The 26,551-nt window shown below is 43.0% G+C and overlaps 1 protein-coding gene across 2 annotated transcripts; it reads left to right on the top strand.

Annotated features, from left to right (window-relative positions):
- Positions 1–506: 506 nt before the first annotated feature.
- Positions 507–26,178, top strand: GXYLT2 (glucoside xylosyltransferase 2). Of its 2 annotated transcripts, XR_014318175.1 has the most exons (8): positions 507–804; positions 7,187–7,376; positions 7,578–7,709; positions 14,583–14,834; positions 15,887–16,010; positions 19,212–19,384; positions 19,673–20,085; positions 24,063–26,178. XR_014318175.1 is itself a non-coding variant. In XM_082767977.1 (7 exons), exons 1-7 carry the CDS (start codon positions 614–616, stop codon positions 19,853–19,855), a joined length of 1,245 nt encoding a protein of 414 aa, XP_082624103.1. In that variant the 5' UTR covers positions 507–613; the 3' UTR covers positions 19,856–24,007. The 2 variants fall into 2 exon arrangements, 1 of the variants encoding a protein (XP_082624103.1); XM_082767977.1 differs by lacking the exon at positions 24,063–26,178 and having other exon boundaries at positions 19,673–24,007.
- The last annotated feature ends 373 nt before the right edge of the window (positions 26,179–26,551 follow it).

The following is a 26,551-nucleotide window of genomic DNA, read 5'->3' as shown; positions in this document are numbered from 1 at the left end:
CAGGATTTACTTCTGCGAGTTAATTTCTGAAGCTCATTTCTGGAAGGGGTTGCCCAGCGTGTTTCAGGACAGGCTGGACGTGGTTCTTGGGGACAGGAGTCGGGGGGTGACAGTGCTGTGAGGGGCGGTCGGACCCCAGGATACTGGAGGCCTTCCCCAACCTCGGTGCTCCTGTGAAACTGCCGGTGCTGCTCTCCCAGTCCCTCCAGCACAAGCCCCAGGAGTCAGCAGCTGCTCGTCGAGCCCCCAATTCCTTCACGAAGTTTTATTTCTTCATATTGCAGCGGGGCAGGCTCTGAGGAGCGGGCCGCCTTCCTCCCCTCACGGCGGGGCCGGCCGCTAACCGAGGGCCGCCTCCCTTCCCCGGGGAGAGCAGGAGGAGGAGGAGGAGAAGGGAGGGAAGCAGCGGGACCACCCCAAGCCTCCTCCCCCGGTGCCGGTCCCTCCCCGAGCCCCTCCCGGCCGTGCCGTGCCTCAGGGCCCGGCTCCTCCCCGCTGCCGGCCGGGGCTCGGCGGCCACGTCCCCGCTCGGGGCCGCTCGGGGCGATGGCGGCGGCGGTGGTGGCGGCGGGGGCGACCCCCGGCCCTTAGCCCCTCGCCCCCCGCCGTGGCCATGCGGTTGTCCTGCAAGGTGGCGGCGGCTCTGCTGGGGCTGGCCGGCCTGCTGCTGCTCCTCTACCTGCTGGCCGGCCGCCACGCCGCCCCCCGCCCGCCGCCGCCCCCCACCCGCCCCGCCGCCCGCCGCCAGCCGCGCCTCGGCCGGAGCCCACCGCGGAGGAGCGGGGCCGGGGGAGCCGGCGCCAGGTAAAGCCCCCCGGAGCTGCCCCCCTGCGAGCAAACAGCACGGGGGTGGTGGTGGTGGGGGGCTCGGGAGCGGTGTGAAGCCGCGGTGTGCCCCGGAGGGGTGGCTTTTGCCCGGGGGTGGGGTGCGGGGAGGTGCTGTCACCCCCCAAATTGTGGCTGTGGGGGGGGTCCCAGTGCTGCAGGGCGGTGTGAGGGGGCTGGGAGGTGCTGCGTGGTGCTGCCGTGTCCCGAACGGTGAGTATCGACAGCTTTTAAGCTGCCCAGGTCTGGTTTTAACTGCTCTTTACACGTAAATTATCATGAAAGGTTGAAATCAGGCTGTGTTGCATTCCCTCTCCTATTACCTCACAGATGGGATACTTAAAAAACATGAATATTTGCAAAAAAATCTAATTACTTCAGAAAAAGAGGCAGTGTGTGCATTCAGTGGGTGGAGGGCTGAGTTCCCCATCGCATTCCAACTTTATTATGGTCAGTGTGACCTCATATATCTAATTAACTTGGTATGTCTTTGTGCCTTTGATTCGTGATTTCACAGAGATGTTCTGAATGAAAACTGTTCCTGTTTCTTGAGCTCTTATTCCTTAACTTGCTGAAGCAGTTGGTTTCTTACAAGCATTGTTGCCCTGCTGAATGCAAGAGATGTTTACTGTGGCTGAGAATGTGTCATGGACAGAATTCAAATGTGTGTATTAAAGCAGGATTATTTCCACTAGCAACTGTACCTCCTGAAGTCATTTTTCTTTAGGGCATATCTCTGCAATTATCATGGAAATCGAGAAGAACACTGAGGGAAGGAGCCTGGAAAGTATGAAACTCTGTTAGAGTGTAAACAGCCGCTCCATTTCAATGAGCTTTTCAGCGAGCATCTTCGTGTTCCAAAAGTTGACGTTATCTGACTTTTATTTACTGACTTTGCAAGGATTTTTGACAAAGGTTGTAAACTTTTGTTGTTGTTCTGCAACACAGACACTGTACCAGACACCAGCAAGAGTTTGCATCGCGGAGAAGCACAATTTTAAGGCCCAAATATGACCCTTGCTGAAAAATTGTGTTGTATTAGGTACTACCAAAATAAAATGTATTTGTTGAGGGTATCCATACAAAAATAACTTAGGGGGAGTGATGTAGCGTGGTCCAAGTCGAGGAGGTGCCTGCCGTCTTGGAAAGGAAGCAGCACCTGCGAACAGGTGCCACGCTAGCACAGATCGCATCCGCACGAGCACGGTGAAGGTATCAGGTGGGAGGATCGGCTCATTGTGAAAAGTCTGATCCGAAATACACTGAAAGCAGTGCGGAGGCTGTTTCCAAGGGGCTTGAATGTGGAACAAGGAAAACTGACAGTAGTTGAACTAGTTATTGACTTCGGGAGTGAGTATTCCTGTTCATTGAGCAGGCTTTGCTTGTGCATGTACATGCTTGTACATGGCCTTAACATGGCACATCCAAATGTTAAGCTGAATCAGAGTTGTTATTACCAATTCATTCCTATCCTATAAACAGTGATTATTTTAGTTACTCCTTACAAGCCAAGGGAGATTTACAAAATTACTTTAAGGCTATGTGTGATCTAGCCAATTCCTGCAGGATAAAAAGTCCGATTATGACTGCGTAAGATCTTGTGGTCTGCCCATGGTGTCTGTATTCATATGCAGACTGCGTGAGTAAGTCACATAACCTCAGTGAAGCTGTGTCTGTGTAAATGTAAAAAGTTGCTTTAATTCAGTTTTGCTGAGTGGATTAGTGTAGTTTAGCCAGAAGAGTGCAGGTTTTGGTCTGAATTCAGAAATACTCGATGCCTCACCTAGGACATGGGTTTGGTTTGTAAGAACCAGTCATGCTGCAGGCAAGGTAGTTTTGCAGGTTGACAATTTTAGTTTAACTCTGAGTCTCTAACGCTGCTTTCTGCAGTTGCATGAGAACAATAGAAGATGTTTGTTTCCAGTTTTGAAGAAATTTCTCCTGATACAAGTAGTGATCCATGGTAAGAGCTTTGAGCCACGTAGTCCCAGCTGGCTGGGGCCTGGTAAGGATTAGGGAATAGGGGCACGTGTGCTGCCTCAGTCATTAGATGATTTTGGCAAGTCTGGAGATGAGCATCACATCTGAGTTTCTGAGTAGCTTGGAAAGCTTGGTTTTGGGGGGTTTACTGATCCTTCCTCTCAGAAGTGAGAAGTCCTGGGCCTTCAGTAAGATTCTCTTCCTGTGTGTAAGTACAAATACGTGCCAGACCGATGTGTGCAAAGCATCAAAAAGCAAAAGGGTTATTTTACATTCGAAGGGCAGATGTGACCACACTTTCTATTAAACCAGCGTGGCAAGGTTTGGGAAGTGAGCCTCTGCCAGGATGTTTGCTTCCCTGGAAGTAACTTTCCCAAAGCAAAACATCTCGTATGCGGCAACCAGTCAAGACACTTTTTCTCTCTGTGCAGCCTGTGTGCACACATGCAAGTTTGGCTTGAGGTTGATGGCCATAATACCGCGGTGGTGGCCCCAATCACACTTTTCTAACAAAGAGCACCCTTGATAAAAGAAGAAGATACAAACATCCGTTCTGCTTTTCAGTGTTTTCCCCCCTTTGTCTGAGTGGTAGGAAGAGGTTTCAGGAGTTTTTTGATTGCCAGCAACTACAGTCAGTTTTGTGCAACTGCATTAAAGTGAGAAAACTTTATTTTTAAAACATTTTGAGCCTTTCTGGTTTATATTTTAAAGTGTGAGAGGGTGTTTCGTATAACAGAGCCGCTGTTGGGGCATTGGCTCAGCGTTGAGACGCAGGAAGGGAGCCCATCCAGTGAATCACGTTTTGATACATTGCCTAAATCTAACCTTGTTTATGCTGAGGGAGTAAATGAGATCATAATAAGAAGAAGGTTTCAAAAGCTAACAACTATATTGCATTTTGTAAGAATCTGCATGCATTATCTTTCTCCCTGGAATAAATTTGAAGGTTTGAATAGGTTAGGAGGCTCCGTAATGAGATGGGAATGCATTATTTTGAATGGATCTGGATTGATTTAGACAGGTTTTGGGTTAATTACGTTTGAGACACTTTGGCTGTGACTAATAAGAAAATTGCATGTAATCCAAACTTTAAGGCCTAGAAATGTAGGCTATTGTGCCGGAGCACTCAGGCTTCTTCTGTGATGTCAACAAGCATGCCTGTCAGGAAAAAATGTATGCAGTAAATAAAATGCCATCGGGCATCTGGGTAGGAGCTGGTCTGTAGTGCTGGGAGACCTTTTCTACAAGTATTTTATCGTGCTACATCCTACCAAGTCTGGCTTCAGCTGTTTCCCAGGGATCTCTTCTGCTGGTATTTTGTTAGGCTTTCTGCAGTGCTTAATCCTAGGCAGCAGTGCTTAATTTTAAAGCCATAATAATGGGGAACAGAAGGAAAGGGAAAGCAGGAAGCTGTTTTCTCTGAACAGATGGGTAAAACTGGGAACAGAGCAGGGGGGTTGACATAATATTAGTTAGATTGCTAATATATCAACAAACTACATTTCTGTACTGAAATTAGAAGATGGGGAGCAAGGTAGCAAAGACCTGGCATATGTAATTCCTTTATTTGTTCTGGTCAAACCTTAAATTTTAAGGACCAGGTCACTGTATTGTGTTAGATGCATTTGAACATTTAATTCAGGCCATAAAGTCCAATTATAGACTGTACCTGTAACCAGTGGGTTGGACTATAAATGAATGAAAGCCTGTGTGCAGGTTAGGAAGAATTTGCTATTAACAATAATTATGGTTCTCTGTGGGTCTGTGTGCTTCCTTTAATACGTATGGAGTTCTCTAGAGGTAGGCAACTATTAGTACTGGAACAGCCGTTCCTCCTTTTACAGGCAGAGCAGCTAAAGCACGAGGAATTAACGACTCACCCACAGCTTTGCAGGGGCTGAGTTACTGAAACAGCCCCAAATGGTGCTCGCTCACCCTCAGCCACCGCCCGAGGACTTCTCTGGTTCCAACGCCTACGAGTGTCTTTGGTGTACAGAACCTAGCCACGTATTCTTGCTTGCTTGCCAGCTGATTTTTATTTTGCGTAACAAATCGCATCCTCTGCACTGTTTGCTGGAGTATTTGAAACAAAGCGTGCATCTTTGCTCTGTCCTTTTGTTGTAGAGTCTAGGAGCGTCTGAGCAGGCAGGTTGGGAAAACTCGAGGTGCCCGGTCAGTGTGCGGCACCCAGCGGTAACTGCACGGTGATGAGAGGACTTTGTTCTCACAGTCCTCTTGGTTTCCTAATGTACTTACAAAAAGACAAAATCTTGTGCTATTTGTCATCTTCCAACATCCTTCTGCTCCTCATTCCCGCTTTCTTCACTGTTTCCCTCGGTGTCCCAGACTACTAATGAGGTAGCTCAAACACTACCTCCTGCTCCTTTTCTCAGGCTTTTTATTCCTGCTTAGACCATTGCAAGCTCCTGAATGCTTTCAGCCCAGCTCCTCATGACTGATAATTAGCACGAGGCCCAGGTTTCTCCTCCGCTCTGGAGCCAGGACGGTGTCTGTGTTGGCAGTCGGGATGCCTCCTGTTCTCCACGCCTCCCCTGGGCTCCTGGGGCTGTCTGCTTTCGTCGAGGGGCTTCTTCTGCCGAGTCTGTTGGAAGCACCCGTCTGCTTGTACGGGGTTTCTCAATACAAAACAGCTGCAGAACGATAAGCTCGCTGTGCCTAACGTCAAAAAGTCATAGCGCTTCGGTGTAGGGTTTAGAAATGTCAAAAAAAACTTTAGTCCCTCTCCCAGCGACTTCCACTGCCACAAGCTGTATCAGAGCAGCTCTTATCCTGCATATGGCTTGATTTAGAGACTCAATTAGAGGAAACATTAAAGGGATGGGGGTAGCGTGGGGGGAAGCGGGATCTGTGTGAGCAGCAAATTATTCACTTTAATAATTCAGCGGTTTTTACACTAATAGGTTGGTAAGTAAATACCACTTCACATAGATGTAGTGTTCTATTATTTATACGCTGATGAAATTGGGGTTTAATTAAGACTAAAGCCCAAGACTTTAAACCATTAATGAAACATGTTGCTTTGTCTAGCCAGGCTGGTATTCCTCAACACAGAAGTGGATTACCCCGTGGTACAGAGCGCTGCTGCTACACTGAGCTGTGCTTTAATGTGTGGAAAAACATAATGACAGCTTTATTAACTGCAATTTTTCTCTTTATTTAGAACTTTTGTTTATAGTATTAACTTTACTGATTAATTTTATGTATGTAATTGTGTGCAGAGAGCAGGCAGGGGCTGACGTCCTGTGCTTGGCGGTCTGTCAGGAGCTGGCAGTGATCTATGATCAGCCTTTTGAACTTTACTCGAAAGATTATGATGCTTGTGATTTAGATCCTTTGTCACCATGAATCCATCTAACGGAGCAGAAATGCAATCTGTGTTGGAATGTGAATACAGTACAGCAGCAGCATTCCTGGAGGATGTGATTTTACCTCCGTACTGACTGCAGGGGGGAGGACGCAACCAAAAGGCCCCATTTTCAGAATGTCTTCAGGTCCCTAAAAGGACTCTGATTTTTCTGAGTAGCAAGGAGCCTGAACATGCCTTTTACATGCAGATTCTCCTGGCTGAAATTTCTCTAATGTCCACACAGACAAAAGTAAAAAAACCCCATAGCTTGGCCTTACACTGCTTGCGGAATCTAGTTGGATTCAACTGGGACAAATAAATGTGTTTGTTTTTAAAAAAATCTGTATTTTAGTAAAATCTCAGGGATTCCATCCAGTGAAATGGAGAGCAGTCCTTTGAAACTACGCCAGTACCTTCAGGCCAGGATTAAGGCATGCATTTTTAAAAGCCAGATTAATTAACTGTTAAAATAATTTGCATATGGATGGGTGATTTATTTATTTATCTATTCATTTCATGATTGGTTGTCCTGTGCCAATCTAGCCAAAAGTTACGGTCCTGGAATGAAATTACTGGATATAGCTCTGTAACCTGCTCTGTGTTTGAAGGCTGCCTAGGTAGTAATAAGCCCATTCTGGCTTTGTAACATCAAAGCTGGAAACAAAAGCTATCATTTGCACTTAGCAAGCTGCTGTTGTCTGCTTTGAGGTGCTATTGAATTAGTTTCGTGTGTGGATATAGTGCTGTGATTTATGCCAGTGCAGAAATGCAGGAAATCACAGATAAATTTCTGGGAAGACCGCATTTCTTTTTGTTGTAATTTTAAGATTCCTGATTTGCCTTGATTAACAAAATCTGGCCTCCTACTTGCAAGTTCTGTGAGTGTCTAATCAGAAAAAAACCTCTCTGATCCCCTACATCATGGAGAGGAAGAAAAAAAACCTCATCTCTTGATGCAAAATTATCTTCTTGTTTACCTTAGTATTTTTTTATATGTCTGTTACAAATTTTCAGGAAGCCTGGAGAACAAAAACATTCAAAAGAGCCTTCATCTCTACAATGCATGCATCTGGCAGTTGTGGCATGTGGGGACCGGCTGGAGGAGACGCTAATCATGCTGAAATCAGCAGTTCTCTTCAGCAACAGGAGGCTCTGTTTTCACATTTTTTCTGAGGATTCCCTTAAGCCTGAATTTGAGAAGAAGGTGAGTTTTTTTTTTTTGTCATTTGGTAAATAAATGCACGAGTCGCTTACATGCTACAAATCCTGGAGCAAAATTACACTGACATCAACAAGTAGCAACTAAGTGCTTTGTTACTGTAAGCGGTTTCTAAATTCCTTACACATGCATATTAAAAAAGAAAAGCAATATAACATGTATAATTCCTCCCCTCATGTCTTCTAGTTACAGGAATGGCCCTCCTCATACACAAAGAAGTTTGAATACAACATTTATCCAATAACCTTCTCAGTAGGAAATGCTCAGGAATGGAAAAAGTTATTCAAACCATGTGCTGCCCAGCGTCTTTTTCTCCCGGTAAGGCACCTGGCTTTCTGAGTAGGATGCTTCAAGAAAAGGGGCTGCTTCAAGAAAAGGTTAATTCCACGGAAGGGAAGCTTCGCTGATATAATATTAAAATGATTTTCAGGCTAAAACATCTGCTTAAAGGTACTTTAGTCTGTACTATTGCCACTTAAAAACAACAAAGCAGAAATCCAGCCTTTTTTTTTTTTATGCTAGCAAAAAATGTGTTTCTTATTTGCCTGCAGTTCCACTAGTCTCTCAGTGGAACTTCCACTTAAGACTCAGCGCAAGAGCTCTTTCAGGGTAGATGCTGCGTGCTTTCCATGAATAACATTCTTTTCAGCGTGCAGTCATCATATCCTCTTTATCCACTATCTCCCTTTCCATATGTTAGTCCTCGGACTGATGCTTTCAGGAGTCCCTTTTCTTGTGTTGGACTTCTTTTAGCAAGACTGTAAGATTTGCCCTTAAGGTAATAATTCCAGTGTGTTCTTAGAAACGTAAATTTGGAAATTATATAAGGCTGCTGGACAGAAATAACAATTTTGCATATGCAGAAATATGCAAAATTAAAAGAAGCTTTGCATAAAGCAATTTCAGTGAATTTGAGAACAAACAGCAAAATATCTTGTGCATTGCTGTTGGCTGGGGTGACTCCAGTGAAGTGGCACGCTGCTCACAGGCTCCAGATTTCTTCATTGCTGTCTAATGAGAAATGGGGGGAAAAGAAATCTCTACTTTCTCAGATGGAAACAATCAGGAGACAGCTGCACATCCAGATACGTTAGCCTATGAATACATATGTGAGAAAATATGTGCTGTCAGCAGTTCTGTTTATCTGCCATTTCGGGGTAGATTTTCAAATGCACAAAGGCCAGATGGGCTGGAAGTAACTCCAGCTTCAGCAGGGATCCTCTGCTCCCTGAGTTTTAGATCACCTGGAAAATAATCCCCAAGTGTTAGCCTGTTCTGTACAGATGTGTTGTAAGGATTTACTCGCATGGGGATGTTCTCACTAGGAAAACACAATTCTCTGCTGTTCCTGTGACTGTGGCGGTTTTTTGTCACATCAGTAGAGACACTTGTCACAGAAATGGTCTCACATTTGTTGTCAGCTGATGACAGGAAAAGGGTCCTGTATCGATGACAGTTCCTTCAGGCTGGGCAGTGCTTTCTTGGTTCCTTGTTTGTCACTTGCGTGTTGCTGAAGTTTGGTGTCTCCAGCGACTTCTTGCAGGGAATGATTAGACTGGTACGTGGTTTCTTGGGAAAATTATGAGGCAGCCTGAACTGTAAATGTTTGTTTCTCTCAGGACAATTGCAAGATGTTGTGTGTGGCCAGGCCGAGGTGTCTGGCCCTCAACAGGTGGGGTTGCCCCAGAACAGTTGCAGCTGACACTACATTGATGTGGAGATAGTGAGGAAAGTAAGTTGGAGTAAGAGCGGAGGTGGCAAGCATCCCCTTGGCCTTCTGCACTCAAGTTCACAACCTGGCAGAACCTTAATCTGGGTAATTTCAGTCACCATTAATGTTTGTTACTCCATGACTAGGCTCTGATGTCCTCTTTGGATGAGACAGAGCTGTAGAAACCCAGTCCCCACACAGTGGGAGCAGAGGGTGTCTAGTGTTGTTGTGTAGTGGAATATTTTGACTTCTTAAATATATCAACAGGGTGTCAATATCCTTTTTTTTCCTCTCCCTCCTTCCAGGCCCTAAGCATTTTCTAGATTTCTAAACGTGCCTGGATTTCGGGAGGACCCCAGGGGAGCAGTGGTGGAGTTGCTCAGCTGTTGAGCCCTCAGTTGTGCAAATTGTCTTGTTCCTGATAATGCTAAGCCTGAGTGGAATGCGAGCCTTTGATTCACAAGTGCCTCTCCTGCCAAAGCCGTCTCTTTGGCGGTGACAGCAGGCATGTGAAAGTGGACAGGAGGGAGCGAGGAATGTGTTAAAGGAAAACTGTGTGAAAATCTTCTGGTGGTTTAACTGGCTGATAAAGCTAGAGCCTACGGGATGTGATCCTACAGCCTGTAGCAATGAAGTGTTCCGCCCTGGGTAGGAGGTTGAAGAACACATTCTCAGTTTGTTGAATCTATTTGGGTTACTAATATATTAAGGGAGATCATATGGCATCCTACATCTTGTAGAGGCATTCTGTGACATCTGACCTTATGTTTGCTACACAGAGGCAGGGGAAGTGGCCTCTGTGTAATCTCACAGAGGCTCCTTGTGATCTCACAAGTCTAAATCTTTTCCTGCAGTCCATTTCAATAAAACTGTCAATGGGATCTGCAAAGGCAGAATAAGGAAGATGTGGATCATCATTAGCACAGGACGATACCTTAAAAATAAATGAGGAGGATAATGCTCTCAGCAGTTGCTACCTGACATCTCTGTTAGCAGGAAGGTAGGGTGGTAAAATCATCCTTATCAAGTAGAACTTTTGTCCTTGTGCCGTCAAGTACCCGGACATCATGGCAGTTGGCAGCTATCTACAACCCGAGACAGCTATTGTGCAATGTTGGGAAGATTGGCAGAACGCAGCCCTGCGATACAGCTCGATGCTGTGTGCTGTTCACAGATGTGGAAACCGAAAAATTCCCTGAAATTCTCTGCTCCGAAAGTCACGCAGGAAGTGTGAGGCTAAGACTTCTCATCTATCACCTTTTGTATGCCAAGTTGGTTATATTCTCTTCTCCTTCCTGCCTTCCCCCCTTTCCTCCCAATAAATAAGTCATCACCCAAAGCCAGTTTTTATTCTGTGTTCTGGATAGCTATGGGGGTTGTTAGTCCGACTGGACCGTAGGATCACTGAGGATAATCCTAAATATCTGCGTTTGTTTTTTTTTTCCCCCACTGAGAACACAATTGCTACATTGAAAGTGTTTGGTGGTATTGACATGGATGTTAAAACAGGGTAAAAAACTGTGTTCTGTTCTCATGAATGCTGTGTGCCACAGAGCTGGCTGGCAGCTGGCTCTGCATTGCTCTGGAGCTACCCAAATAACCAGCTAAAGTATCATGAAATGCTTAAGGGATTTTTGGATGATTTTAGTTCTAATAGTAACTAACGTTTACAGCCTTTCTCAAAACACTGAATCTACTTAACAGCTTTTAGGGTAGATTAATATTATCCTTGTTCTGTAGGTGTCCTCTTGAGGATGCTGAAGTAACCTCCCCAGTGGATCGGCGACAGTGCTGGGAATAGAGGCCAGGGCTTTATGTAGACAAAATTCTCTCTGTTGTAACTTGAGTTAATTGCTAATTACAATTAAGTTTAGTAACTCAACTTTACATTATCATGGAGATGCAAGCTTAATTGTGATTTGTCCCTAATTTTGCATAAAGCTCTGCTAAATTGACACGCTGGCTGTTGCAAACCAGTAGGTAACGGAGCTTCTTGATGCGCCAATATGTGTTTACACAGTCGTGTGTTATTACTTGCCAACCTTGCTAACTACAGAGACAGAAGTTGTGAAATCAAATTGCAGTTAATTGAGTATTTAAGTGAAGTGTCAGGCTAAATATAGCAAGTTCTGTGCAGAACTTTTTGACAGATTTACTAAGAATACCATCTAGCTGCAAATGAGGAAAAAAAAATAATCACAGTTCTTCTGAGCTGCAAGTGCCAGCAGAGCGAGGAAGAAGACGAGGCAGTCAGCCCATATTCCTGACCATTCGTTTCAAAAATCACAGTCTGTCAGGTATGTCTACATGGTTCGTGCTAGCAAGCATAAACTCAGAGCACCAGACACAATCTTGTGCTGCTTACGCTGCAGGTCGGATGTGCATCTCCTCCAGCGTGTCCCCCCGTGAGCCCCTAGCAGGCTCAGTGCCACTCTGCTCTGGCAGAGCCAGCTGGAGCAAGGTCTCCTACCACTGCCTGCCTCCTGCTGCTCACTTGCTTTTGACGTTGAAAAGCAGCAGTCAAAAACATGCTGCTTTTGAATAAGTAAAGGCTAAATATTGTTTTAAGGTCTGTGAAAAGCACAACATATTTTTCTGAAAATTCTTTTTAGCTTGGGTACAGAGCTGGCTGGAACCTATGGGACATTGGGAATGCCAGAGTTATTTAAATGAAGTTTTATTCCCAGTGTAGTTCCATTGAAATCCAGGGAGCTATGCAAGGAACTCTACTGACATGATTTCTGAAATTAAATTCCTCTACCCAAGGCACAGCCAGACAGGGATGTGATCAATTCAGGCTGACATGTGTAGGTTTTAAATAAGTCTTAACACTTCGCATGTGAAAGAGGAAAGTGTGAAGGGTTTAGGCGGAGGAGAGCAGCTTTTCTTTCAGCCTGTTGGGTGTCCCTGCAGGGCAGCAGAGAGGCAGCAATCTTTTGACAGACCAGGAAAGAAAAGCGTGTGAATCTAAGTGGAGGAAGACAGGGTGGAAGGCATGGGGACGAATGCCTGTAGGCACCCACTTGACAGGGAACTGGAATACTTGCTTGAATCCGTTTATATATTGGAAAATTATTACAGTCTGTTTAAGCCTTCCCCAAGCTTAAATTTCTGTGTGTGTTTGCAGTTACTGAAAGAATATTTTCTGCTGGCAGAGGCAGTGCTGACACTGTCAGTTATGCTTGAGAGGAGTTCCTACGTGCACGCATTAAACGCCCCCCTTAACCCTCTGCTAGGAAATGCCTAAACTTGTCTCTCCACCATGACACCATGTGTGTATATATATTACATAATTATATGTATATTATATGTATTTTAAAAAAACAAACAAAAAAACAACAACAAAAAGCATCCTGGTTTGGTCTGCAGTGTGCTGTGGGTCCAGCAGGCAAATAGCTTCTTATCATGCTCTTCATATTTGAATGTTATCACCTGTCTCACACTAAATTTGGAGGGAATTGTTATTTTTAGTGTTTTCATCTTTCTATGAATTCACATAGTGGGTCCCTATGAATCAGGGCATGGCAGTGCTACAGAATAGCATGCAATACCCAGAATATCCTTAAGCTAAACATCCTTTTCGTCTTTTCAACTACCTGTCTTCTGTTGATTTACTCTTAAAGTAGCTATCTTTTTGAGTTTGTATCTTTTTTTTTTTTTTATAGTATTGGACTTAAGCTCTGTAGTGTGTTATTGGACTACTGGTGTCATCCATTATCAGTACCTTCCCCTGCTGTTTCATGTGGAAAAAGAAGTCCTGGTGGTATTGCTACAGCCTTCCATGCAGCAGAGTGCTCTGCCTGTTGGACTTGTTTATGTGCAGTTTCTCGTAAGCAGATGTACAGACATTTGCCTTCTCCTGCTTGTCCTGCTATGTGGGAAGAACATAAAGTTATGTCAGGAATTTGTTAAACTTGGCTAACTGTCCGTCGGAGTCCCAAAGTGTGCAGTCAGGTGAAAAATCTCACTCAAATCTGTACTCACACACTTGGCATCTTAATGGATGCCTGCTGAGCATACTTAAAAGTATTTTTTTTTCACTTGCTCAAAGTTCTGTTGTTTCATCTGTCTTTCCCCAGTAATCTTTAATCATGATACATTTCAATTCATGTAAAATTAAATTTCTTTGGTAGCATTAAGTCATCTGCATAAATAGGAGGATTTGACATTAGTATCATTGCATTTGGATGAGTGACTGGTGGTTCCATGCCACAGCCTGGTGTAAATCAGCCCTTTGGATGTGCCTTTCGAGTAAAGAGAGGGAGAGAAGTGGCCTATTTGGCTGAGACCATAGTAAGAAAATTTCAGTCCTTCAGGAATCCTCGGACAGTTTTAGCAACTAACGAAGAAGAGCAACAAAAATTCAATTGGACCTGATGGTGAACCTTAGCTAATGGTATTTCCTACCTAACAAACAGCATTACAAAGAGCTGCTGCAAACAGCAAGGGAGTTCTCTCAGGCTGTTGAAGCACTGTATAATTTGCCCTACAAAAATTAATGAATGAGCATGTAAGCGCTTGGACAGCCACAAGGGGGAACATTGTCAACGAGAATAGATTAAATATCCTGGATCTAATTTACAATTTACACCCTTGTGACCTGAGTAACTGTACTGTGCTTATTCCTGATGTAGAGTCTGATAACAAAGGTCAGAATCTGACCTGATAAGTCTTAAGAGGACATTTCTATTCACCAAGCAATTCTTTGTTCTTCAGGAGGATGTGTATAGTAGTTGTGATTTCTGTGATTAGTAGTTTTCTTAATGTAAAACATTTTTATGTACTAATATTGAATGTAAGTCTCCTTGTGTAGGAACACAAGGTTGTAATAGGAAAAACATAATCCGAAATAGAGATGAAAAGCTTTCTTTTATGAGAGCTGTCTATGGTGGAAGCTTGTATGTTTCATCAAGGTCTGTGGTAGCCAATCTGACTGCATCATAACGATCCAAATTAGGTTTTGTGACTGATTCTGAAAGCATCTTCTATATACATACAGAGTAGCAGATGTATATTATGCTGTATGGTATATAATTTTCAATACTAATCCTTTCAGAAACCTTGTCATGCAGTATGCAAAAATGACATGTTTTCTAAAACCGGTTAATGTATTTGTAGGTTGTTTTTTTTGTACAAGCATAGCACAGTTTGTTAAAAGAGCTAATAAAATTATGTAAATATATGTTCTTTGCATTTCATTTCTGAACTGATACTAAGTAGGCCTTGTAGATATTTTTGAGAGGTAAGTGGATTGTTGTTGGCTATGAAGGTTAGAATCCAGCGTTTGTGGTCTGGTAGCTCTTCTGCTTTGCAGTTGAAATAAACAAGTTATAACTGTTGTTCCTGTATGTAATTGCATTTAGCTGATAAATCAGCTCTTTTAAATGATCAGCTTAAAGTATTGACCTTTTGTCAATAATCTTCCTTTTTATTGTCTGTTTGCTTCCTTTCTTCCTCTCCTCGCTGTGCAAACCCAAAAGGTTATTTTAAAGGATGTGGATTCTCTCCTGTATGTGGACACTGATGTTCTCTTCCTGAGGCCCATCGATGACATCTGGCACATCCTGAAAGAATTCAACTCAACCCAGCTAGCTGCTATGGCCCCAGAACATGAAATACCAAAGATTGGCTGGTACAGTCGATTTGCGCGTCACCCATATTACGGGACAACTGGAGTCAATTCCGGAGTGATGCTAATGAATTTAACACGGATACGCAGCACTCAGTTCAAGGTGAGAAGAAATGCAGCTGTTGCAGAAAATAGCGATTTATGTGTTTTTCACATCTTTTAGGGAAACAGAGTTATGTTAAGAATTAAAATTAGTAGAGAATTATATAAAGCCTACATTATAAAGAATCTCAAAAGTACAGAATGCATACATGGATACTAAACCCAATTATTGTGAAAATGATCACTAAAACAAGTGAAATATCCTCATGAGGCTGGAGCACTGAGAACTTGCAGATGAAGCAGTCTGCTAGTAGAGAAAATGTCATCTTCAACAGTTCACACTCCTTTCGCAGGTACATAAAAGGAGAAATTCAAGGACCTTCAGTGTGGTCACAATGTTGTTTTAAAATTGAGAAGCTTGATGTAAATATCCAGATAAATTTGTAATTGTTTGCATCTGCTGTAAATAAAATTTTGTACCCTGCTGCAGATGAAGTGATTCTGTGAATCAATATAAACGAGGAGGGAATGTTTTTCCTCCTTAAACTGACATCTTTCCAATTTTGTGAAAGGCCTGACACGTTAAATTTTGTTTGCTCTGTTGAGCATGTATTCTGTAATCTCTTTAAAAACTTTATTTACCCCCTGAGTGGTCTTGTTCTTCAGTCAAGGCCAGGGGTTACTCATACAAGAACAGCTTGATTAAGAAAATAAACAAACTTCCTTTTTATATCAGAATCCCTGGGAAGGGAAGATCGTTTTCAGTTTGCGTTTTCCTCACTTCTATACCTCAATTTTCACCTTGTCCCTGCATTTTTACATTTTTCCACATTTTCTCCCTCCTGTTGCTCAGAATAGGAAGATTCTCAATAGCAGGAGCTGACATCAGAGCGACACCCAGGAGACCTTGCTTTCCCATTCGGTTAGATTAACAGCACAGTCAGCTCTGCTCTTCCAACCCTATCCGGGTCAATGTTTCCTAGCAGTTCTTCATTTTTCTAGGTATCTGACATGGCTTAGCAGATGCAGGAATATGTGGGTGCCACGCTCTGAGTCATACATCACATCACTGTACCCGGGATTAACCCATTACTTCTGTTTTTCTTCCTGCAGAACAGCATGATACCAGGCGGTTTGACCTGGGAGGAAATGCTGTATCCATTATACCAAAAGTACAAAAATTACATTACGTGGGGAGACCAGGATCTACTAAATATTATTTTTTACTTTAACCCAGGTAAGTAAGGATTCTTAGAGTCATGATTATCTGTGCTAAGAAATCTTACTGACTTCACTAAATTAAAAAAAAAAAAAGCTGTTTGTTACTTTTGATAGCATAGTGTACTCCTGCATGAAGATCATGTGTATGCACACGTAGGATTTGCCACCTATAAAAATACTTCTGAAAGTGGTGCGGGTAATGAGGCTCATACTTGGCTCTAATGAATATGTAAATTTGTCTTCTGGAGATTGTGAGAAAATAAGTATAATGTTAGTTTCATGATCGAATGCAGACATAAAGTTTAAGTTGCATATGTGCTTAAGAGCTTCACTGGAACAGGGCCTAGCTGGAAAATATTTTTGTTTCAGATGTTTATCTGAGCACAAGGTTGCCAAACATTCTCCAAAATTATGGTCTATTTTTCTGAAATCCAGCTGAATTCTGACACTTATGCAAATAACTGTGTTACTATAAACAGAAAACAGAAACAGCCACTGAAATACCTCCTTTAAAGCCAGCTGCCCTCCTTCACTGCAAGTTACGTTTTGAGAAACGTGTGGCTAGCCTCTCACCTGAATGACTCATCCTCAGCAAGCAGCTGAATGGTGTCATTTATATTCTGCTGGTTAGCTGTGTGTTTTCTACTCTTCCTACATTCTGCTTGCTCTGGTGCTATGAAGAGCTCTAGAGGACCTCCTATGTCTCAAGATGTTATCATGGCATACCCCACCCATCCAAGGGATTGCAAGGCTCCAACAGAGGGTTAGCACGACCAACCCGTATATATTTGTAAACATAGCAAAATAATATATCAGATTCCTGTCTGTCACTCTTGCACAATGTCTCCATAAACAATTTGCAACATTTCTGGCGTCTCCTTCCTGTCCTCCTGATTTTCAGTCTTACTTGCATGAGTGTGCATTTCCAAGGAACTGGCAGCTGAAAGCTTCTTCGTTTTAAAAGGGCGTGTCTTTTTTCCACAAATGCTGAGGCAGTTTCTGGAAGTTCAGCTCCCTTGAAGATCACACAGAAGTAACTTCAAGCTCTTCCAAAAACAGTAACATGTAAGAAATGCAAGGATTTCAAAATTGCAGCATAGTAGGTGCTTTCCAAAGAAGCTGAGAACCTTATTTCACACTTGGGAATGTGCTAAGCATCCGTCCTTATTTGCTTTTCCTCATTTCCTATGTGACCTTGTATTCCCTCAAGTGAGCTTGAAAACAAAACAGGTTTGGATTTATCTTTATTCTGTCCCCTTTCCTTTTACTCTGAGGAGTCGTAGTGGAGGTAACTGGATGTGCTCAAATCCAGCCAAAAATACGGGAGAGCAAAAGCAAAGCAGGAAGTTAACATCTGTTTATTGCAGACAGATGTCAAACATCAGCGTCCTGGGTACACTGCTCATTAGACTCAATCCTGGGGGAATATAAAGTGGAAGAAATCTTCATAATGAAATTATAAATTAATTTCTGAAAAGACATAAATATTACGAGAATAGGGTCTTCTGGAGAAAGATGAAGCTGGATTGGTCATAAAGTCAAACTGAAGTTGCTAATTTAAGCATGAGAGGAAAAAAAAAAAAAGCCTGTTGAGTGTTCTCTATCAAATCCATATGTTGAGACTCTGTTCTGCACCATAATCTGCCTTTTCCTTGTAACTGGTAAATTTTTTTTTTTTTCCCCAATCAAGTAACATCAGACTGCACAAGAAAAAGAAAACAAAATAATTGGATACAACTCAAACAGCAAACCAGACTTTCCCAAGTTTTTAAACTGCTGGACTGATGAAACTGACCTAGGAAAGAATCAGTCGAGACTGCTGCAGATGGCTTTTTATAGATGCACTGCACTGGCTTAAAACTGCACAGAACTGTGCTACCTGGGGCACAGGATGCCCCCTTCTTCCTTTCTCCCAAGTCTGTTCAGATGATTGATGTATCTGAAGGCTCACCGAGCAGCTGGAGGTCAAGCCCAGCTGCGACAGCAAAAAACGTGTGAAAGCTTCATGGTGAGAAGAAGATGGAGAATACTCAAGTAACACGTACAGAAGCTGATAAGCACCTGATGACATCCTCTCCCCGTAGTGGCCTGCTGAGCAGTTGTGCTTGCAAACATCTGCTCAGGCTTCCTGGAAAGTCCCCGTTAACTGGATCAGAGTTTGGATTGGGGAATCGCAGCCTTCCCTGTCCTTCCAGCAACACCAGGGAGTGATTTTGGATGTGTTGTAGGTCAGACTGAATGGAGACCACTTACCATCTACCCTCTCTTGAGCAGTCTCCTGCTAGAGATGCCTTTAGGGAAGAGCTGTTTCAAAAACATTTTCTCTCACTTCCTCAAGAATCACACAGGAGCTGCTGCACATTTCTCGGGAAGCTAGGAAAGGCCAAGTGGAAACTTCAATCTTCAGCACTTCTGACACGACCTGCCAGCGTAGTGGAATGATTCATTGTGCTCCATTTCTGTAGCAAAAAGGTCACAGGCAGTGGCATGATTCATTATAAGCGTGTTACAAATACTGTGGGTGTATGGAGAAAGCTTAAAAAAAAAATCAGTAGGGAAAATGAGGTTAGAAGCCCTTTTGAGAAATCAGGCTGATCTTTAAAATAGTCTGCACCTTTGAAATGAATGGATGACAACTCTTAGGAAGACTATGGATAAAATACAGTGCCTCTTGTGCCCTGCTGTGTCTCAGTTTAACAAAGTGCCATACCCTCAACGAAAGCTTCAGCAGCGAACAGTGGATATACTTTGCAAGCTTCCCCTGCTATCTCCAGCAGGATTCAGGATTTTGCACACCCATCAGTGCTCCGTGTGCTTCCCCCATCATTTCTGTGACTCTGGAAACTTCCTCCTGTGGCAGAAGACCCTGAATAGTGCCACATAGCTCGTACTTTCTGGGTTTGATTCTGTCATTTCTAACCTTGTAAATACAATCTTGGTTTATACTTGCACCCAGCCTTTTCGTTGCCCTCCCCTCTCTTCTGATCAGCTCCAGTCCAGCAGTGCTGAGGGAGGTGTAGCCGTCCTCTGAGGAAGGGAAGCTTCTGTGTCTAGTTGTTGCTTTGGACCTTTGTAAAAAAGTAACTGATTTTTTCTGATTGTCAGTCCCAGCTTTTCCACAGAACCACGGTTTAAGTTTTAACTCATTTAATGTGTCTTTTTTTTTCTATTTCCCCCCTTGGTTTTTCCTCCCAATCCCCCGGGCTGACACTGGCAGAGTGTCTCTACGTGTTTCCTTGTCAGTGGAACTACCGCCCTGACCACTGCATGTATGGAAGTAACTGCAAAGGTGCAGAAGAAGAAGGTGTCTCCATTTTGCATGGAAATAGAGGCGTCTACCATGATGACAAGCAGCCTACGTTCAAGGCACTCTATGAAGTGATACGTGATGTAAGTCTCCTCTTTTGATAGAGGCAGTCCTTTTTTTTCCCATGTAGATTCTAGCTTTAAGCAGGTCACTCAGATCGCTATTCCAGCACACCAGGCTGAGCAGAGTTGTGATTCATGTATACCCTTTGGTCACAAATAATGAGGTTGCTGTGGCCTGCCCTTTTTTACTGGGATGATTTGAACAATCTTCCTTCATGTTACAACAAACTTCTAATCAAAACGTCCACTAAATTGCTTTTCTGCGATACTGGAGCTGAAAACTAACAATTCTCTTTCTCTTTCCTTTAGTTTCCATTTGAAGACAATCTCTTCCAGTCTTTGTACTATCCTCTTCAGTCTAAGTTTCTGGACACAGTGCACACTTTATGTGGGAGAATTCCACAAGTATTTTTGAAGCAAATTGAGAAAACTATGAAGAAAGTGTATGAAAATCGTGTCATTGTCTACCTGGGGGCCAACCACAGATACTAAATGTAGCTGTGTTTTTTACTTGGAGTTTTTCATTCTTGCACTCAGACATCATGAAGCATTTAAATGAAGAATGTGACCTCTTTTACTCAGAAAAAGATATATTTTTTTCCATATCCAGTTTCTTAATAACTCTCTGAAACTGCAAAGACAGAAGAAATCCTAGAGATCCACCTAAATGTCCTTTTTTAGGCATTCTGTTGTCTTCCTACATTGCTCTTGGTTGCCACACAGTGAGTTGATGATTCTCACTTTTGTTTGATGAGTTCAGTTTGGTTATTTGTTTAAGACCAGCTGTATTCAGTGTAACCTTTTAAGTTGTGCAGAAGTTTGTACTGGACTTAAGCTCAACAAAGAAGTGACAGTTTGAACTATTTAATATGTATGGGATATAACTCTTGAAATGATAAGGCAAATACTCTTGGCTGTCATGAGAATGCTAAATTACAGCAAAGGTCACTCTTGTCATATGATGAGTAAAAATTTACGGTAGTGTAGGGAAAGCATTTGCTTAAAATTGAAGTTCTGTCTGAAGGTATGTTACTTGCTGTTCTTCACACGTAAGACCTTAACAAAGGTTAGGGGAATAGAACAGTCCACTTTATTTTACAGCACTTTTTGTCCAGTGATTGTCAATTTTACCCTTTGCTATTCAGTAGTTTTATGAGGGCTTCTCACAAAGGAAATAGATGGAAAATAATTACAGCATAAACAGCATACAAGTAATGGGAAGGGGATGCAGTGGAAGCTGTGTCACCTGCACAAGTAATGCACAACACAAACAGAATCCTTTCTTGCATGGAGCGCAGGCATGGTCTTCCTCTCTGCTCTCCTACAGGTTTAAGAACATATTCCCTAACTTGGTAATGCTCATTGCATTAGATGCAGCACAAGAATGTTGTGAATGAAGAGTCCAAAATCAGGTATTATTGTTCTGTTTTTAATTAATTAATCCTCTTTAATTGCTATTTACTGCACAGTGATGATGCTATGTCACGGAGAACCTTTGTTCTGTACCTAGGCTGGGAGACAGAACGCTGGCTGTGACCTCTGCTTTTGGCAGTGCCGGGAGCCTGGGCCGTAGGAAGGTGACTGCCTGGCAGCTCCCTTCCTGGAGGTACAGTTCTACGCTAGGATCATAATGGATAGCTTCAAAGTGAAAAGGGGATACAAGAAGGCTTTGATGTCTATTTAAAGTACTTCATTTAGTTTAGATGTCAAAAGTATGATCATCGTATGATATGCACAGACAAAAACTTCCTAAAACTTGCAGTAGCCAAGAGGTGATAGGGACGAGTTACTGGGGAACGGAAAGTAAGGACACTCTTATGGAGCAGTGACACGGGAGCAGACTTGCAGAGAGCATCCTTTAAGTGTAAACAAGCCCTGATGGGTGCACGTAGGTGGGAGCATGTAGAAAACAGCAGAAAATGATCTTACTTTCCAAGTGTGTTTAGCAAAAGAAATTCACTCTTGAAATTACTGTATTTTATGTCTCACAGGCAAAGTAGGAGAGAGGTGAGGAAGGTGAGATGCATGAAGCTTTCCTCTAGTGAAAAGAAAATGGATACAGTTTGCATATCCTGTATACGTAACATACATTTATTAGAGATAAATATCTGTTGTGTGTGGGTGAGGGGTAGGATGTGTTTCTGAAGTTACAAAGGAGGATTTCGGAAGAGTTGTACTTCTGGAGGTTGCTGCCCTATCCAGTCAGGACAGATGCACGGCTTCATAAAAACCAGCCTCCAGCAGAAGGTACTCGCAGCGCGCACATACCTCTCCTTGTGTGGCAGCTCACAAGAGAGAAAAAACACAGACCTTGCTGGCATCTCCGGCTGCCAGATCGGCTGCACGCGGGATTAAGTGCTGACAAACTTTTTCCGAATGCACGGGGTGTGAAAGTGGCTGTGACACATCCCGAAGCGTGCTGTGTGAGTGACACGGCGTGGCAAACTGCATCGCTACCCGATCGGCTGAGCAGAGGGGGTGTTAAAGCAGGGGGTGTGCAGTCTTGGGCCTGGCAGTTTTGCTGCAGGCCTGTGCTAGCCCTCAGCGGGCCTGACACGCAGGCACGTCTGCTGTTCGCGCTTCTGTGCTGCAAATTCCAGTCGACAATTTGAGCGTGTTTTGTGACTCAGAGACATTATCTTACAGTCTTTGCCACATAAGTGTAAATTGACTTGTAAAAGACAGAGGCCCTTCTGCATCTGCTCTGATGGGAAGCTCAGAATTTCCTAATGGGAACCAGGGAGGCATTGAAGCTTCAGTTTAGGTGTTGCTTTCTCACACAACTCTCATCAGTATTTTCTATTTCAATTAGAGTTCTAATTGCCGCTTAGAAAACGCTGCATTTCTAGATAGAGCAAAGCTTGAAAACAATGCAAATGGACCTCGAAGACTTCAAAACCAGGAGGCAATGAAAGGAAAACTCAGTATGCTGTTTTAAAAAAGTTTAAATTAATGCAAGCCTAACATAAGTAAGCCTTTTAGGCCAGCAATACTGAGAACTTGTAGAAATCTTAGCTTGCTTTTTGATCTTTATTTTTGAGTATCGGGGTAAAGCTGCCTGTAGGTCAAATGAGGATAGATGAGACGCGTGTTGGGCTCTCTGAATTCCTCATTTCCGTGATATCTACAAGCCACGGAAAGTTGCAGAGCAAAAGTCTTGTTGCCCAGACGGTTGCAATACTGATGCTAAATGTCTGGAGGTTAGGAGGCTGTGATTGTGTAAGCCATGATTCAGCAAAACCCTGTGCTAAAATGAAGGAATGGAATTAATCACAAAACAAAGGCATAACTACATATAAAATGATTAGACTTTAAAACTGCTTTTTATGTTTACAGGGGGTGCTACATTATTTTTAGAAAGAACTGTGTTATGTTCGCAACAGCTATTGAAATGCATGAAGTATATGCTTTAACGTGGAGACGTCTGTTCATCCAGTATCAGCTTGCAGGAGGAATGGGGGAGTTCCCCCCGCTGTGCTTTTTCTGAAGGGGGGAAAAAAAGCTATAATTTGAACTCTCCAAAGTGTACTAAAACAATTGTGTAACTTTGATTCTGCTGTTGTTGTTAGAATTATTAATTTATATTCTGTTACAGCTTTCAAAAGCATATTGTATTTTGGTTTTAACAGTAGTTGGTTCTAGTATTAATCTTATTTAGAAACCATTTTTCATTCATTTCGTATTTCATACTTGTGGCTAATTCATGTAAATTAGCCTTCATTTACTTTAATAATGGGATATGTAAATACTTACATAGACCTTGTATCCTCTTTTCTGCTTCCTCTCATATTTTAGTTATTTCCAGCGGTATAATGTAACCAAAACACCTTTGTTAATGTAACACATTCAGCAGTGTGTCATAACAGAGAAGGGAAAACCAAAATAGTTTTCTATAAAGGAGCAGACACTCCAGCAGGCTGAATGTGCTGGTAACAAAGAATCCCCTTTAACATGGAGAAGGAAGCAGTAGGGTGCAGCCCCCGGAGCTGTGCCCTGGTTACATGAAGGTAAGCCCAGACCCAGCAACCCTTCAGTTCTCTGAATTCTGCCCGTAGTCAGTAGGCTTATATGCAGTGCATAAAGTTAAGTGTGTAAGCAAGTCCTTGCTGTATCAGCGTCAAATATTCAGGTTTTAAATTCGCTATATTATACTTGAACTTGCTGAAGATAGATAAATAGGGGCTTTGTATTAAGAGCTGCTGAGCACCTCCTTTTAGCCCAAAGCCATTTAAGAAAGTGTCAGGTTACAAATGCACGTTGTAGAACAAAGAACTGCCAGAGTGGGAAGCACTTGGTTGCATCATTTATATAACGTGAGAGCTTTTCTAGGTTATTTGCCTGCATATTACAAAGGAGGCTTAGATAGCTTTGTTATCGTTTCTTTTTTCTTACAAGAGGAAACTGGAAACTGCTGTGTGTGTGCATACCTACACAGCACGAGTGTGTGTGTACAGAGCTGTGTACCTTTTCTGTATCATCAGATTCTTGTGTATTTTTATTTGACAAGTGCACCAATTGTTTATAGCTCCCAAGGAGGCATAGCAGTGCATTTCTGTGTTAAAATCCTCTGGCTTACAGTACAAATAAATGAATTTTTAAGCAAGCTCTGTATTTTTATTTATATAAGTATATTTAAGTGTGTGTACTGGGTCTCATTGGGATGGAGTTAAGTACTAATGCTGTTAACTTTCCGTTGTAGCATTTCTGCCCATGCCTGTTTTGAAGAGTTAATTACTTTATCTATGGTTGACACTAGAATTCAGTGATGTCTGTTCTTCAATTTGCTTTCAAGGCGGCTGTATTCTTTGGTATGTTGTAGCCTTTCTTTTTCTTGTTTAAGGTAAAAGGGGTATGGCCTCAGGGAGGTGTTGCCTTCTGCTCACCTGGTGTTGCATTTAAAATGTATGGATTTTGCAGTTCAGCACAAAAATCCACCAGCAAGGTAAGGTTCTTGGTTGTGTGGCTTGTGCTGAAGTAATGGGGAGCGAAGTGGAGAGGGAAGTACAACACTGGTTGAAATATCGCCATGCGTGTGTATGGTCTGTCTGCATCGAGCAGAGAACACTGGGCTTACCGTTCCTCTTTTACCACGTTACTCTTACCATAGTGAAGGAGTGTTAGATTGGATGAGACAAATACATACGTTTAACTTCCATCAAAGTGGTGGTGAGTCCTGCTCCACTCCAGTTTTGTGGTGACAGAGTTGGGAACCTAGTCTCAGAGGAAGCTGAGGTTACCACCTTCTGCAGCACTTCAAGGATTTGGGCATTTAGCATCATTTGCCTTCCCTTCTTTCCTTCTTGTTTGTTTTGTGTTGTTGCTTTGTTTTTTGACGCTCTTGTGTGGTCACTGCTGCAGTGTCTGTGGTTTTGCTGCAACACCTGTGTGTGACAGGAGCCTGTGAGCTGGCTCTGCAGCCAAACCAGTTGAATGCCTGGTGATGAAATTGTTTTCCCATTTGCTCAAATTGCTCAACTGGATGGTATGTTGGGCTCAGTCACACTCTCTTTGAAGTCAAGAATAAAACTCCCATTGATATTCATGAGAAGAGGTAAGGCCAGCTGTAAACCAGTAGCACTCTGTACAGTGTTCCTTCATTTCTGGCCTGGGAAGTGTGTGGCTGGGTGGTGTTTCATTACCTGCCCTTAGTCAGCCTGGGCAGCGCTGTCCTCATCCAAGATTTTTTACTGGCAAGCGTGGCTTCAGTCAGTATTGAAACTTACGGGGAGAACGTGCACAAAATTTCCTAAATACAGAGCAGGCAGAAGTAAGAAGGGCACAACAGCAAACAGGATGGGCATTTACCCCTTTCTGGTGGTTCAGAGGAAGGGACCTGAACTGAGATTTCCACGTCCTCATTGCCGTCCTGCTGGGTCTGTTGGATCAGTATGAACCTTGCTGGCTGCAGCTGCCCTGTTGGGCACAAACAGACTCTGAGCTCCCTGAAGCACAGTTACCAAAGCTGGGGGACCTGGGTGCTGGATGAATCCCCTCCCCTGCTCTCGCTGCTGCACACACGTGGATAACCACGACTGATGCTAGGAGACATCCCCGTCGTGTTCACATGGAGCGCTGAGTATAAATGGAGCTCAGATAAGATTTTATATTCATCCTTGTAAGTATGATCCTAGCAGAGATAACTCTGCATGTCTGTGACATTTATAGCTGAGAATGAAGTACCAATAATGGAAGAAAAAATGTGGGACTTTCATACTGCAATAAATCTTGACATATTATCAGCTTTAACACAAACCATTGATCATTTAATTTCAAGTGGTTTCCTTCCCACTGCTTCAAGAAGAGATTCCTCTCCTAAGGATCAAGTACCTGTAACCATGAAGAAGCCAACTCTCAGAGAATGTTTTGCACCTTTCTGTTGGAACATAGTCAAATATTTTCCTGGCAAAGAGACACCACGGACCCATCTAGATGGGACAGCACAGCTACAGGGAGCCCCCAGGAAGGCTGGAAGTGTTCCAACGCTGGGCTCTTGTGGCAAATGCCTGTCTGTACTGGGATCCGTGCAGACTACAGCCTCCTAAAGAACAGTAGTTGCTGTGAGAGAAGGAATCGTTTGTGCTTCAAAAGACACGGCAATGTTTGGAAATTTTGCTTTCATTCTGGACTGGAATAAAAAACAACCTGTCAACACCTCCTTTGAAGTGAAAATGAAAATTGAGACAAAACAAGAATCATCATTTAAGATTAACAAAACACTTTGTTAATGTTTGGAGGTAAAACATTTTGCTTTTATATTTCTATAAATAAACCATAATTGCTTATGTTATTTTGTAAAGATTATAGTGTAGTCCAAAAATGTGCAACTGCTTTAGAACTACAATATATTTGTCATACTGAAATAATGGAACTTTTATTAAAAAAAAAAAAAAAAAGTAATTGATTGACCTGCTCCTGCAGAAATGTCTTTCCATGAAAGGGAGGCTGTTCCTGAATCCCTCTGATTACCTGCTGTACTGGTTGGGGTTGTGCAAAGCTGGTGCCTCCTCGGTGTACACTTTTCCAAGACGATCTCCTTCCTGCTCTGCTTGGCTCCTCTGAAGGGCACGTTGTTTTGAATACCAGCTTCCTCACACCTTAGGCTCCAGGTGAAAAAACAAGTCTGCTGGTAATCTGAACGATCGGTTAGTGTGCGGGGTGGTGTAAAGGCAGCTTTGTGTCCTAGGGATG

Source organism: Aythya marila, assembly GCF_965140915.1.
Source record: "Aythya marila genome assembly, chromosome: 10".
NCBI classification, from domain to species: Eukaryota; Metazoa; Chordata; class Aves; order Anseriformes; family Anatidae; genus Aythya; species Aythya marila.
The sequence above is the reverse complement of the archived record's forward strand: the minus strand, read 5'-3'. Positions and strand labels throughout refer to the sequence as shown.